A 15478-nucleotide genomic window follows, 5' to 3' on the forward strand; every position below is an offset into this window, starting at 1 on the left:
TAGGATATATCTCAACAGAATTCAGGACTTAGGTCAACCAAGAAAGATCCTGACACAACAAATATTCTTCGTGTTAATGGGACGGATAATACCAAGGAAGGAGGATAGACAGGAATGGATAGAGGAGCGAACGAAAGGGAGCGGACGGCTCTCAGGAAAGGAGAAGGAGAAGGAGTACGGAATAGTATGGATAGAACAGTAGTAGCTAGGGAATAGAGTAGTAGGGTACAGAGGCAAAAGATCTTTTCCAAATTATCCAAAAATCAGGTTCCTTCAAATTTTTTTTGTAACCCATGCCAAATACTTTCATCATGTTTTTAATGAATTGCATTAATTAAAAACTCGATCAGTGGGGGTTTTATGAGCCGACCTGATTTTAGGCGGTTACAATTAATTTCCATTCTCTTCCAAAGAAGGATTAAGAAAAATCCTAAATGGAAAAACATCTTTGGAAAAACTTGTCATTAATATGCATGGACAAGATGATGAAATCATTTCTCTTGTCAATTTGTTTCAACATCGCAAGTGTTGAAACTTGAAATTCCATCCACCACTCATGTTTTGAAAATATGAAAAGTGGATCATAATCAAAGAAGGTATTGTTTTGATTATGGAGGCAAAAACAATACCTCAGTTATTAAATCGTACGCAAGTTCGAATGTTTTAAGTTTATATTTACAGCAAAAAACTCCAATTCGCGGATGTTTAATCAAAACATGCGACCGAGCGGATTTGCGAAAAAGTCAACAACGATTGCATCAGCCGTGCACGGGCACGTTCGCGAGGAAAGAGACGGAAGAGCGGCCCGCTCTCGTGAGAAGACGACGCCGCGGGAAAATTCGGAGTGACCGGAGTAGCGGCGAAGACTTAAGCTGGGACTTCAAGGAAGTCCGAGGTCGTTATAGTGATACCCCTCGTGAGGCAGGTGCCTACGTCGTTATAGATAGTCCGCGGTTCGTTTAGGTGTTAACTCTTAAGTTTTATTCCGCGAGGCAGAAGTGATGCCCGTTGTTTAAGTTTCGGTTTAGTGTTTAAGTGATTTAATGTTTTTTCAACTTAACTGATAGATTAAAAGTAATTAAAATCGAGCAGATGTAGTGCAGTTAATCAAAGGACATATCACATCCAGCAGTAATAGTGTCTAACCACTCGGTACGTATTCCGCTTCACTAATCTGATTTTTTTTACATTTGACATTTGATTGATCCATTTGACTAATTCATTTTTCACTTCTTTTTCTTCCAGGTAAGTGGAAATCCAAGTTCATCAACAGTATTTGATAAGTATATGATATCACCGTTTAGTAACAAGTTTATAAAAATTTCAAATGGCAACTAAAACTGTACACCATTTTGGAACGAGTAGACCACAGAATACTTCTAGCCAGGGTGGCCACTCATTCGGGAAAACGGGAAAAAGTCGGGAATTGAATTACATCGGGAAAAATGCGGGAAAAAGTCGGGAATTTTTTTATTTAATCGGGATTTTGTTACCAAGATTTTTTCAAAGTTTTGTGTATGATGCAATTACAAATGATAAAGAAGTTGAAAGTGCAAGTTGATCCCATTTTTCTTCAGTAGTCAATTTTTTAACCAAAAAGTCACTAAACTTTTTTTGACCCGCTGACCAGCTGACTACTTTTATCGGTCCTGCTTTTCAAATGAAATAAATTTTGACACCAAATGTTTTAGAATAGCATAAAACGTCGAAATCTGGTGTTATCTACAAAAATTGAATGAACTCTGTAGGACTTCTCAAGATGGTAAAGCGAATTGAAACCGGGGTCGAAAACCGGTCTGGATTCTGGGAATAGAAGTTGCCAGTTTATCGAGAAAACGTTTTAGTGAGAGAATCAATCATAAATTCTCATATGTACAATAGAAACTGTTTCATTTTCTAAGAGCAATGCAAAATAAGTTTCACTGTACAATCTTACTAACATTACTAGTTATTAGTAGTTATTTGAATAAACAAATTGAAGATAAAATAAGTGGCACACAGTTCTGATTCTCAAGTTTTTCAAATAGATTTTTATTTCAGCTAGTCTTTTTAAAGAAATATTTGGTGAACTCTAGCGAAACTAACTACTAATAAACTAATTTTTGTACATATTTCATATTCATATTTTTTCTGTAAATTACACAATTTGACTGTAAAAACACTATTTTTGATGTAAATACAATCAAAAATGTATTTAGGAAACAGCATAATCGTTTGCGAGGTTTTTCAAGAAAACATTATATTTATTTTATTTGTTGATGCATACGACTTTTTACATGCTTTTTGTTTTGCAAGTACGATGCTAGCCTAACTAGTCAGTCGTCGTAGGTTCGTGTCTCGGCTCGAGAGAGACTGTTAGTGTCTGCAGGATCGTAGCGCTAGCCCTGCAATCGCCCCGTGCACTAAACAGTTGGCTGCTAAATCTGTGGCTAATAAACAAAAACACTTTGAATATTCTAAAAGCAAAAATAATTAGCTTGATTGGTGTGATGTTTCCGGCAAAGCTGTAGGTGGTAGTTCTATTTAAAAAATTGATTGAATATCTCAAAAAGCTTATTTTTCGAATTCTAAGTTGCCAAATGTTTCAACGTTGATTATTTGAACACGGAAGAAGTTAAAATTTCTAAAGATTTTTTTTCGAAACCAGAACGATTTGTTTGATTGGTGCGATGTTTTCGGCAAAGTTGTTGGCAGTTGTTGAGTATTAAAAATATTTTAAATTAAACGTTTCAAGGTGCTGGTTTTTGAAAAATATTATTATATTTTTTAAAAGCCGCATAATGTAAACTGAACATTGATGATCATGGAGAAATAAAAACTAAAAATTCTTTTAAAAAACTATCTTGATCTTGTTTCTGGTTTCCAGGTTATTTTTTTAAGTTTTGAAATCACTTATTTCGAAATGTTAGTCCCCAATACCATTTTTTTATCAGTTTGACCATTTTGAGCGTTGGATGCAAACAAGTTGAAGATGTTGGCAGATGACCAGAGAGATGCAACTTTAATTGACTAGCAAATCAAAATGCTGAAAAAGTTGTGAATTCACTTCTGAAAAGTTTTGAATCTAAGTTACGCGTGATAAACGAAATACAGTTAAATCGCAGTATTTTTCCTGAACGTAAAATAACATTATCTTTAATTTGAGAAAAAAAAAACGCAAAACCATGTCACAAGTTTTGTTCCCTAAATAATCAATTCAATCAAAACATTTTTTACTCTTAGGTTAAGTAGTTTTATGTTCACCCTTAACTTCCCATGACTTTTTCCGACGATTTTAACAACGGAAAAAAAATTTGTACGCAAAGTGCTGTTTTTTTTTGTTTTTGTTCCCCTAATAGGTTGTTATGCGTTGAATAAAAACGGTGCTTATATCATATTTTAAGAAGACAGATAGACAAACATAATGATTGCACAAAATAGCTAACACGATTATTGACTGCTTAATGGAGATTTGCAAATTTGAGAAAATCGCAAAAATTATATTTAACCTCTTTACCATGGAGAGGCCAAAGTTGCATTTTATGTAACTAATCAACTGTTTGTGTATAATGTCCCGAGCAAATTCGGTAGAAGTGATATACGCTATTACTTCCAATTTAATGTTCAAAAATTGTCGTTCAATCGTCGATAGAACATACCCTAGTTACCGTTTTTGACAATCGGGAATTTCTTGCAATCATGCGGGAAAAAGTCGGGAAAAATGCGGGAACTCGAAAATGTAAAATGAGTGGCCACCCTACTTCTAGCTAAACTCGAAAAACTAGGAGTGTCATCTGTCTTAGTGTAATGGTTTGGATTCTATTCGATAAATCGAACGCTCTGCGTGAAGATAGGGAATAAGTTGTCGGTACAGTTTACAAATGCCTCTCGAGTACCGCAAGATAGCAATCTTGGACCGTTATTCTACGAGTAATTTATCAACGATATGTCTCAACTACTTCCGGATGATTGCCACTAGTTGTACGCAGATGACGTCAAACTTTTCAAAGTTGTGAGAAATACTACGGACTGCGTTGAGCTTCAGTGGATGTTTTCAGTCAATGGTGTTTCAGAAACTTTCTTTCTGCAAGCATTCAGAAATGTAGCGTCATCTTTTTCTATCGGTCAAAAAAACAAATCTATACTATACTATGTCGGCGGATCTGTCTCTATCTAGAGATCTTCCAAATTTTGCTACAACGAAATTGATAGATTTTATCCATTAAGACAAATGCCTTGCAGATGAGTTTTTATTAAATTATACAAATTACACGAATGGTTACAGATAATGGTTACAGAAATACAGAACATGTTTCAGAACCCACTCACTATTTTCTACGCATTGCGTCTCAGTGAAAATAAAAACAATCGCATTGAATAGCGTAAATAGTTCCTCACCGTACACAATGCACACGCTGCTCAATCGCGTAATCAGCTTAAATTAGCAAACTAGTATGCAAACTTTGATCGCCTCGTATGACAATTGGGAAATTTGATCATGCCGGGCTGTTGTTTACATCGAGCTCGAGACCGACCGACTTCCTTATTAGAACGAGAGAAAGCGGGTTTGACTGCATGCCGCAGGCAGTGCATAAACAAAACACAATTTTTGCAATTCAAATCTCAGTACACAACAACAATAGCGTCGCCGCCCGTTCAGTCGATCCCCCACTGCACCGAATGGCCTCCACGCAAATGATTGCTGCGGCCGGACTAAAGCGGCTAGTAGTCAACAACGGCGGCAACAAAGTCGTCCGGGCAGCGAAATTAATCGACGCTTCAATTGCTGACGGCAATGGGCGACACCCTGTGCTCACGAATGCCACGTGCGAATCGACTCGGCGCACAGTGACTTGATTTTGCAGAGCACTGACAAAAGGAGATCTCGCGAGAACGTGCTCAGGTTTCTCTAATGAGGCGCGCGATGTCAGGCATGAACAGCTGTGAGGTTAGTTTCGTACGTTTATTGTTAGTAGGGGAAACGGTTTATGGGTGCGTTCAAAAGTTAGTTTTTTATCATAGAATTCACTGTAAAGCGGATTACGTTCAAACAAAAAAAGCTCCACCGAGGCATTCACCATCGAAGAAACATTGAACCGTGTCGATTGCCGTTATAAGTAGCTCTCCCCTATGCACTGCAAAGTTCACACATCCGTAACCGGTTAGTAGTAACGAGGAGAAGTGCCGTATTGCAGTAAACTTTAACATGCCTGTATATACTCAAGGAAGTTCCCGTCGCTGGCTGCTCCATCGCTTTAATGGCAATACGAGAGCGACTAAATCCGCTGTGTTTGAGGCTTGTCCACTTCGCGAGAGAGACGAATCGACCGTCACCAATTTTTTTTGCCATTGTCGGGTACCGTCGCGAGAGAATTGCGCCAGTAGGACTGCTGTTGTACCCTTTGTATTAACGGTAATTGAGCTTACGTGAACAGTGCCGTATTAACACTTCGCCGGGTCGAACGCGTTCGGAGCTTTTTTTCTCTCGACTGTTGCCGAATGTCGCGTTATGTCGCGGTGAATTTAGGAGTGAGAAATCGAATGTTTTTGCTGATAGCATAAAAGTGATAGGTTGTTATTGGAAAATTCTCAAGGAAATTAGTATTACGGGTACACTGATTGACGAAAAACCCCTCGAAACTTTTGTGGATGCCGAGAATTGATCAGAAAGATCGATGTTCTGTCGTCGAGTAAACCCGGATACGGTCTTCTGCAGTGCGCGTAGTGACCGCACACAGTTTATCGTATTCGCATTGACGAAAATGGGCGAATGCAAATCATGCGTGAAAGTGAACTGACGCGTGAAAGCGAATTTGCCCAACCGCTCGCACCGTTGACGGCCGGTTGGCAGTGAATTATCCGATGGTGAAAAACAATGAAAAGGTGTACATCTTTCGAAATAGTAGACTCTTTCCCTTGTCGTTTGCTCCAGAGTGGTTCATCTGTAATGGTACTGTGTTTTGTTTTTGTATTTTCTGAACCATTCTAAAAATCTGCCGATAACCTCGGCTTCGCACCGTGGAGCGCTCTTAGAATTTATAGTAACAGAAAAATAAAAAGGTTTACTGTGTATTATTCTACCATCACGATAAGCCGCTCGAAATCCACCTTTCTACCACCCTGTGCAGTTAGTGGTCACGGAACTGTATCCGGTTCACCGCCTGTATACAAGTGCCGGTGCGATCGCGTCAGCGAGGGAAAAAGTGAAGTGCTTGCCCAATATGGAATGTCCTGCTGGTTGATAGGTGTTGTAGGCAATGATGCCGTAAGGGTTGAGTCATCCACGGGAATCAGTGAGCTGGTAAAATTGCGAAACGCTTGAGCTATTTTCCTATGCCAAGAAGATGGACCTTCTCGGACAAACCGCGATGACTCAAACTACTAAAAAGATAGTTTTTTTTTGATATAAGGGAAAAACGTAGTTATATAAATAATTCATAGAATATCAGTTAAGTAAAAAAACATTTCAGTTAAATTAAATGGAATTGCTAGCCTGACACCAATAACCTGTCATTAAAATTCACGACTTAGTATTAATAAAACTGGTTTCTGGGCATTCGGCCGCTTGGAGATAAAAAAAAAGATGTTATTTAAACGCCTGCTATTAACACAACTGGCAGTCAAAGCGGTGCCTTTATGAATGAACCATCCACAAACCGTTAATCTTTTTGAGAATATAATCTCAATGTTGGAAGGCTTTCCCTCCCAGCAACGAAAAAATATGGAGAAAATAATCAACTATTCCTAAACATACCGCTTGTTCAATAAATCTGCCGAAATAACGCAAATTACTTGTAACCATTGGTATTTATGCGGCCAATAGAAGCAAGACAACTTGCCGATGGTAACAACAATGGCGAGAAGCGTACATTCGGTCCGCTGCTGCAAATAATTTCCCGTTCTCGGCATTGGGCATGAATTTTTGATAACCATTATTATTCAAGTTGGAATAATGCGATCGACCTGTGTCGGATATCCCTGGTGTAAAGCAGCCGCCTCTCAACTGGCTCTGCCATGATGAGGGAAAGTAGCGTGCAATGAAGGCGCATAATCCGTCTTGCGAGATTATCCGCTACGTTGTTCAAATACTGTTTGTTGTATTGAGTATTAAGACGTCTTAGAGTTCTAACAATTGTTAGTGAAAATTTCAAATTGTTTTTTTTTTTTATTTTGTACTGCTAAACTCTTATTGAACCTATTTTGTTTACTATTTTCGTGGTTGTTGCGGTGAAAAGAAAGACTTGAGAAAGCTTAAGCAACTGCAACTGAGCCTCGGTAACTGAAATTGAAGGTGTAGCTTTGATTCAAGTGAAAAATTTGGTACGGATGCGGTTATCCTTCCATTTGAAGTGTACCACAAAAAAAAAACGATACTGATGTATAACTGGGGTAGGTAGAAACATTTGCTGCCCTGATGATGATGATGATGATGATGCAATACAGAAATTGTGCTTCGTTTTGCGGTGTCAGAGACGGTCGAAAACAAGGTCACATATTTGCTATGCTGTTTTTTCTGGAAAGCTCGTGTGTATTTATGTGGATTTGAAAGGGCACTTCTGGAAATGGTAAAAAGAATATTGAAAGAGCCAGTTATTTTTTTCTGTGCTCTTGAACGTTATTTGTAAGGAGCAGATTTGATTTGAAATCCTTCACGAACACGCAAGAAGTAGTGCTTTGTCGATCAAAACATTGTAAAAAATATGATTATACTCGACAATAATTGCGTTATAGCTAAGACACATTACTAACCATAATTAAAATAAGTGCTTACTTCGCACAATATCGATGTGGTTTGTCTATTTATTGTGATTCACGTGCGTGTACATACGTAGACGCAGTCAAGTTCTGCGGACGAAGATGACTATGTATGTACACTCTATTAATTCATTTGATTATGCCGGAGTAAAAATGAGTAAATGTAGGTTGCACTTTCTTTCATTTTCCAAATCGTGATTCAAACATTGTATATCTTCTATTTTATTTAGCGGACGCAATGTATTTCTTGAGTAATGTAATTGAGTACAACACTTTTTCCTTCTAAATTCTTTACTTTTGCGATAAAATGTGTATCGGTAATTTTTTCGCCAATACTGTTTAAATTCGTTCTCTAATGTTTTGTTTCGGACCGAGTGAAAGGAATAATCATTCCGTATTCAAGTATCGTTCGTTCTTTGCCAAACGACCTCTACTCCAGACGGGAACCAGCTGGAATAGAAAATAGATTACAATCATTTCCCACCTTCTCGCTTCTGTTTTCTTTTTGTGTATCGAAATCACGAACACAAGAAAATTGATCTAATCAAAATTTATCGATGGGAAAGATTCTGTCTAGAATCCGGAGAAATCGTTATTGTTGTGCTGTCTCAAAATGAATTTTTTCAGTACTGGTTTAAAAAACATAATAAATCATGAATCAATTGAGGATAAAACTTCATGTCTTCAGCGAACTTAACTATTGGTTGTCAGCTTGGATTGTATGCCAGTTCTAAGAACCATTTCAAAGACATCAAAACCTTTCGCAGGCCACAATAAGTGCCAAGTAGTTTGCTCCAAGTTCCTATATTATCATATATATTTATATCATTCCTTCGTATGGTACGGCACGTGTACATGATTTCACGTTATATCGGACGTAGTCTTCCTGTTGTTTGCAGTAGTTTCGTCCCAATCGGCAACCACTATATAGCAAGCCTCATCGAGCTAATACCATATCACTTCACATTGCTCGCTGTCCCTCGGTTCTCGGTCACCAGGTTACCAGCCCTCCCCCTTTTTGGTAGGGGTACATTTTATCAAATATGCAAACACTATCAGCGAAGAAACAGCTCGTGAATCATCCATCGCGCGCGAAGCATAACATTACGCGGCTTACCCGCTGTCGAAGAGTGTTGTGAAATTATTGGTTTTGAGCAAGATTAGCCAACCACGCCACCGGTTGTCTTCAAACCAACAAACGCGTGTTTGTACCATACGCTTGATGAGCTAGCCTTTACGTGTACCATACAGACGTTGCTTCTAGCGTGTCATTGAGAGTTCGATAAGTTGCAAACCGCTTCAATCCAATATCGCACACGTTATCAATCCTTGCACGGGTGCCGCGTGGGAGGCATACCGTATGTGGTGCCTATTCATGCGCCCGGCTGTGTGTTACCTGCATCAGCAGTCGATACAGCAGGCAACGTTTTTTCTAATGTACGGATTTCTGGTTTTGTGTGCAATTCCGTAATGTTACAAGTAACCCTTGTTAAACATAGTAAAATAGAACTTTCACATGGAAGCAAGAAATTGCGTAAATAAAAATTAGTGACTAGAGCTTGATTTTCTTGTAATTTTTAAAGCGGTTTAAAATACATACATAAAAATCACGTTAATTCGTATTACGCCAATGTTGTCCCATTACATTACTTTCGCTGATTCAGGTTTTTAAGCATGATCCTTTTGGTTGTTGGTCACTTCTTCATAATTGTTCATACAATCTACTGATTCATTCGTACTATCTGTTAATTTCCAAGGATTTCGTTTCGAATGATAAGGTTCAGGTCATTGACATCTTTGTTTTTCGCCACCAGGATTACACGGGCACTCAGTTCTGGTCACTGTACTGGATTCTGGACGATATTCGGAAACACAATCATAATGAGTTTCTATTTCGTCGACATTAGGCGGCAGAAATATTGCTGGAACGGAATCAATCAAGCGAAAACTTGCAATCGCTAACAATTGTTGAAAATTGAGAAAATTTCTGTACTTGTTACAAATAAAAGTGAGATGGGTTGTTCGCAAAGCTATGACTCTAAGGTTGACGTAGAACTACATAAGACTGTTTGTCATATTAATACTCTAGTGCTGCCTTTAGACGGTCTTCAGTTGAACCTCTAAAAAGCTTTAATAAGAACTTAAAAAATATTTATAATGCTTCATAGTGATTTTTCGAAGTCCTTCTAAAAATTAAATTGGGCAATAGAGGGTCAAATGCGTTATTGCATTCGAGAGTGATCGCTAAATTACTTTTTTCGGATGGTGATAAAAAAAACTAAGACAGATAATTGAGTTTGATAAATTTACCAAGGAAGGTTACTTGCGAGCTACTTTCCGGCACTTATCCAGAACATTCACCTTAGCGGATAAAAACATGCGTGTAGACATATTTTTGAGTTCTTTTTTCGTTTTATCGATCAATTTCCCCTTAGTTTTCGTGACAAAATAGTAAGAAGAGTTCTTACGCTTCAAGTTTTCCCAGAAATTCTTGCTGCTTGGGTTGTGTGGGTTCGCCGATTTGGGTACCACATCGATATTCAGCCGCTCTATCTCCTCTAACGATCGCTCCGAGTAGTGGGCCGACGCCAGCTCCGGCCAGAACGCGTTTTTGCCCTTATGGTATTTATTGATGAACGACGTAACTTCCGGCAGGCACTACGTACTATGAATTTCCCCTTTGACAGCCAGTCCGGAGCGAAAAAAGAGCGGTCTTGATCTCCTATACTCATTGATTGTCGTCCACAGCAGCACGTTCTAGGGGAACTTGGTGTGTGAAATGAACTTCACCAAGCGCCTCATTTCCTTTGTGTGGAAAGTGAAATACGAAGTGCCCTGCCAGTCGTTGCCATCCAGGATGAGATAGGTCTCGGCGTCCATCACCACCGCCACGTCGCGATTCACTGGTAAAATTGTCATTGCCTGCTGCTCCGAGATCAGTGGACGGGACTACCGCTTCCTGACATGTATGTCCATGTTCGACAGGTATTGTTTGGCCGGAGTGAAGTAGCCACTTTTCTCTCGGTCTTTCTCTTCAGCATGCATTGGAGCTCAGGGTCGTCGGCCGTAGTGTGCGTAATGATTTTTTTATCTAACACTCTGCAATCATTCCGATTACGGAAATTACCAATCGGCCATTTTAGACTATTTTTAAAATGATGTCTGGAGTCGATTTTCAGCCTCTGCGTATCATCCTGATGGTCACCCATATTGGGTTGCATTTGATCATTTTGGCTATTTTCGAATTTTGTTTCTACGTCGAATTTTACTTCTGTATATTATTCCGATCATTCTAAGCTGTTTCTCGGAACAATTGGTTAAAATATGTGTTATATCTTTACAGGACCCCTCCCTTTTAAAAAAACGAAGAGTATCAAACCATCATAGGAACTATTCTTGTACTTTAAAAGCCTCAAATTGCAATTTTGCTTTCATTTGCTCTACTGCAATGCCAAATTTGGTTCCATTTGCATGATCAGTTCACACTCGAGTTATGCAAAAAAAAAATGTTTTCTAGGTATGGCAGCACTCCTTTTCAGGGGTCTCGAACTATCATAATAACTTTCTTTAGCCCCAAAAACCTCTACATACAAATTTTCATGCCAGTCGGTGCATCATATTCCACTTCTTTAAGGATCATACAGACAGAGCTGTTTAGTTTAATGTGTTGATATAATTGACCAATAAATAATCGACATTTAACCAGATGCGAAATAATAAGTATTTTAACCTAAAAATCCAAATTATAATATTTAATAATGAACCAGACAACAATATATAACAACTGACAGAAAATTGACAAATAAACAACATAAAATTGATTTGAAAGGCCAAAAAAAAAACGGCAAGAATCTCAGAAATTAAATTTATTTTATTGAAGTCGCCAAAAAAAAAGATTACAGATTTTTAACCAGTCCTGTGAAATTTGGTGCCCATAGTAACTGTGAAAATGCGTCAACTTACGTCAAAGTGTCGCATAGTTATTGCTCGCCGGGCTCGTCGCTTCAACGTTTTGTATGCTTGAAAACTCCTCTAGGTCTCCGAAAAAATGATGGCGGCTTAGGGCACTAAAATTCACCGCAATGGTTAAAAAGCTATAATCTTTCATTTTGTTTAAAGCTTGAGTTTTAGGGCCACAATGCCCCTTCGTAATGAGTTAATGTCGCGTGCAACATTGTTCGATTTCGTCACTTACCACGGTAACACAACTCTTCCTCTCCGTCGCAGTCGTTGAGATGCAGAGGTAAACTCGGTGTCCGACAACAACGACTGTTATACCCCATCCTTACAATCTCCTTCCTCACCCTAACGACCGTAAGGACGTGACCGGCGCCGCTATCGATCTATACAAAGCGAAAACTATTGAATTGTTGTGCATTGAAGATGATAAACTAATCCTAAGTTGCCATATACGTAGCTCTCTGTGCAACTTCACTAGCTCAGATCTATCACGGAGAAGCAACAACGAAATGTGCGGTCGTCAGGCTCAAGCTCAAGTTTGAGTTTTAGGGCCACAAAGTTTAAATAAACTGATTTATATAATTTAAATATGCAGACCACTACAAAAATATATACATAGTTAAACTGTTAAATTACAGAATGGTTATGAAAAATACAAAAAAATGAACTTCGAGAAAATATAAGAACACTGATGAAAAATCGATATCAATTGATTTTAAAATCGACAAAATATAGACAAAATAGTGGAATTACTTGAAATTAATGCTGACAAGAATTAAATGGATAAGAATTGGAAACATGGAAATTAGAAAAAAATCATGGGAACTTCTAGAGTACCACAAAATTTAAAAAATCGTAAAAAATAAGATAAAACCTTTAAAAAATAAAACTATAGTTTATAATGCGGGTGAGAATAATTTGGCTTTTTCAATCTCTTTTAGGATATTATTTGATAATTTGTGTGAATTGCCCGACGTTTCGGCCGTTATTGACTGTTCTTTTTCAAGGAAAACTGCGTTCGATAGCAACAATGTTTAAGAGCATAGTAGAATCGTATTTGTCTGGATCCAATAGTGGAAAGTCCTGCAGTGAAGTAGTGTAGTATAATGCTCGGCGACAATATATATTTGGAATAGTTCTTCAACAAAAAACTGCTAACTTTGGCCACTGCATGATTAATTCATGATTTTGTTTTCAACTATGCCCCTAAACGTTTTTACCATCAAATACAGGTTTTCTTGAACAAGACCGCCAAAAATGGCTGAAACGTCGGACAATTTACACAAAATGTCGTATAATACCTCTAAAAAAGACTGAGAATGCCAACTTAATCCCACCCGCATAACTAATACCAGTCGTTAATCATACACAACATTTTCACTAAAACTTGCAACACTTGACGTAAATTGGGAGAACATATTTATAAATGAAAAAAGAAATGGAAAAAAATAAAAGTTTAATGGAAATACATCATTAAAAAGTAATTAAAACGAACAAAAGTTTTTATTAAATAAAATTTTAAAATACACAGATTAAGCGCCAACTTAACCTTAATCATTAGAATCCAATAAAACTCTCTGGTCGTGTAAGCCGTACTAAAGTGAGTAACTTTGCATACTTTTTTTTAATTATCTAGACAAACGTTTGAAAAGGTCTGAAATAATGAAAACTTTTCTTGATAATTCGATATATCTAAAAAATGACAAGAGTTAAACAAAACTTTTCAAGGGATAACTTTAAGGAAAGTATCTGAATTTTTTAAAATATTGAAAAAATTGAAAAAAAAAAATAGAAACACAAATTGATTCAAAAAACGGTCATTTCAGCTCTTATCTGATTATAAATTACTTCCAACGAATCAAACTCACCCGATGCAACGTTAAATCCTACCTGAGCTTACTGACTTTCGCAAACAAACTCACATAACCGCGCACACCACCCTGGGGCAACCTTTACGGCACCCAACACCAGCAGAGCACTTTATTGCAACAAATACTTCCTGCCTCGTAAATTAGCAATGTATTAATCAAAATTTTCCTCACGAAATAAGCTGTGCCACCCTTATCAGTCGTGTGTCCGCACACACGCCACACCTGCACTGGTATGAGTAGCGGTCTGTTATCCTCTCCAAGCCGTTCATAATCAGACCATCTAGCGATATGATTCAGTACTGTGGCCGTTGCGGTCTCGAGGGGTTTTCCCAATCAGCTTCCTATTATTCCCGTGTACGATTTGCGGAAAAAATAGTATGATGGGGTTGTAAATTTACCATATAGGCCTACAGAAGACCATGCTAATAGCTATCATCGTGGCAGCAGCGACGACGTTGTTCTTCACAGGAAAAAAACGTCGTGATTCTTCGAACTAGAGTGTTCCCTCTCCTTGGTGGAAGGAGTAAGCGTGAGTTCCTCCAAGTATGTCCTTCCAGAATAAGCATCACCAGTGTTCCGTGCCTTGCTTAATGTTGTTACATTCGACGTTTAAACCCAAGAAGAGAAAGTGTGGATAAGTGATTTTGCTTCAGTGTGGAATAATTGAGAAGCAGAAAAGTTCGCAATTGTGTTCGTTCAAGCCCTTGCGGAACTGTCTGTGATATTTATAGAGTGACGAAGTGTGTTAGCTACTTAAGTGTACTATTAATCCCCCCGGATCGAACCAGCATTAAGTACTCTGGGTCGGGTTGAAATACGAGTGAAAAGTGTTTTGCTGTTTCATTCCTGCCAAAGAAGTCGGTGTGCAAATCCCGAGTTATCATATTGATAACACAGTGCTCGGTGCTAGTCAGGTGTTCCCGTAGGAGCAGCAGCAGCAGCAATAGTAGTGTACGCGAGTTTAGGCTGTTAGTCCATATGAAAGGTGTGACCGAAAATTCCGGCAGGCTGGGTTTCATCGAGTGCATTCTGATTCTGAGGAAGCCCATGTGGCAGGTTGGCATTGTTCCGAGCAAACTGAGTGACGCCATCAGTTCACTGGTCCGGTACGCCCAGGAATCGCTCAATGTGTTCTTCTGTCCCACGTAAGTTTGAGCAAATAGAAAAAAAAAAAACAGAATGGTTTTGCAATAATTAGCCAATGTATATTTTTTGGCATGTGTGAAATCGCGCCCCTCATAGTACGAAGGTCACCAGGGGCCGTTCCTGAACTACGTGGTTCTGTGTTGATCAATTTATATAAGCTTATGTTGTTTTCGTTAATAAAGTTCGATACACTTTACGCTACAAATTATGATAAAAGGGAGAAGAGATTGAGTAAAATTTTTGTGCTATAATTTTTTTCTTTTTAAAATTACTAGGTTTTTCCTTTTGATTTTTTTCCTAGAATAACATTCAAGTGTGTACAGTTTTTTAATAAGATTTGTGTTTCTAAGCCCTTCTTTTACGTGGCTGAAGAACGACCTCCGATCGCGCGTCGTATCCTGCATACTGTTTACGATCAAGCTCTTGTTATGCAAAATTTGCACTTCTCATTGAGCTTGTAATCAAACTCATGCGTCAGTAATGAAGAAAGGCACACTTGTGATGACGAACAACATCGCACCACCTCTGGCTCTCCGTTGGTTCCGATGATAATGCGATTTGCGCTCGCGTGAGTATCTCTGCTCGTCTTGGGATTGGTCTATGGTATAGTATTTATTGTCTAAGCGTATTTTCCCGTGTTCCAGAATAACAACAGAGTCAGGTCACTGTTTTCAGGCCTACGATAACCTTCAATTTAGTCATCTACTTACACGCACTGGGCGGTTGTACTCTGATTGTCATTGCGCCACAACAACGTCTGCGACATC

At 38.4% G+C, this 15478-nt stretch overlaps 1 protein-coding gene across 10 annotated transcripts in view; it reads left to right on the forward strand.

The window, feature by feature from the left end:
* Positions 1–15478, forward strand: part of LOC129725424 (MOB kinase activator-like 2) — a 229218-nt gene that overhangs the window by 176701 nt on the left and 37039 nt on the right. The window contains exons 1-2 of one of the 10 annotated variants that reach the window (XM_055681253.1): positions 5411–5550; positions 13971–14710. The exons of 7 other annotated variants lie outside the window; for them this stretch is intronic. In XM_055681253.1, coding sequence (XP_055537228.1) covers positions 14544–14710 — 167 coding nt within the window. In that variant the 5' untranslated portion in view covers positions 5411–5550; positions 13971–14543. Of the gene's footprint in view, positions 1–5410; positions 5551–13863; positions 14711–15478 lie in introns of those variants that run through there. 2 more of the 10 variants (XM_055681255.1, XM_055681254.1) reach the window with 2 other exon arrangements.

The sequence above is a fragment of the Wyeomyia smithii genome, chromosome 2 (genome assembly GCF_029784165.1).
Source record: "Wyeomyia smithii strain HCP4-BCI-WySm-NY-G18 chromosome 2, ASM2978416v1, whole genome shotgun sequence".
Classification (NCBI taxonomy): domain Eukaryota; kingdom Metazoa; phylum Arthropoda; class Insecta; order Diptera; family Culicidae; genus Wyeomyia; species Wyeomyia smithii.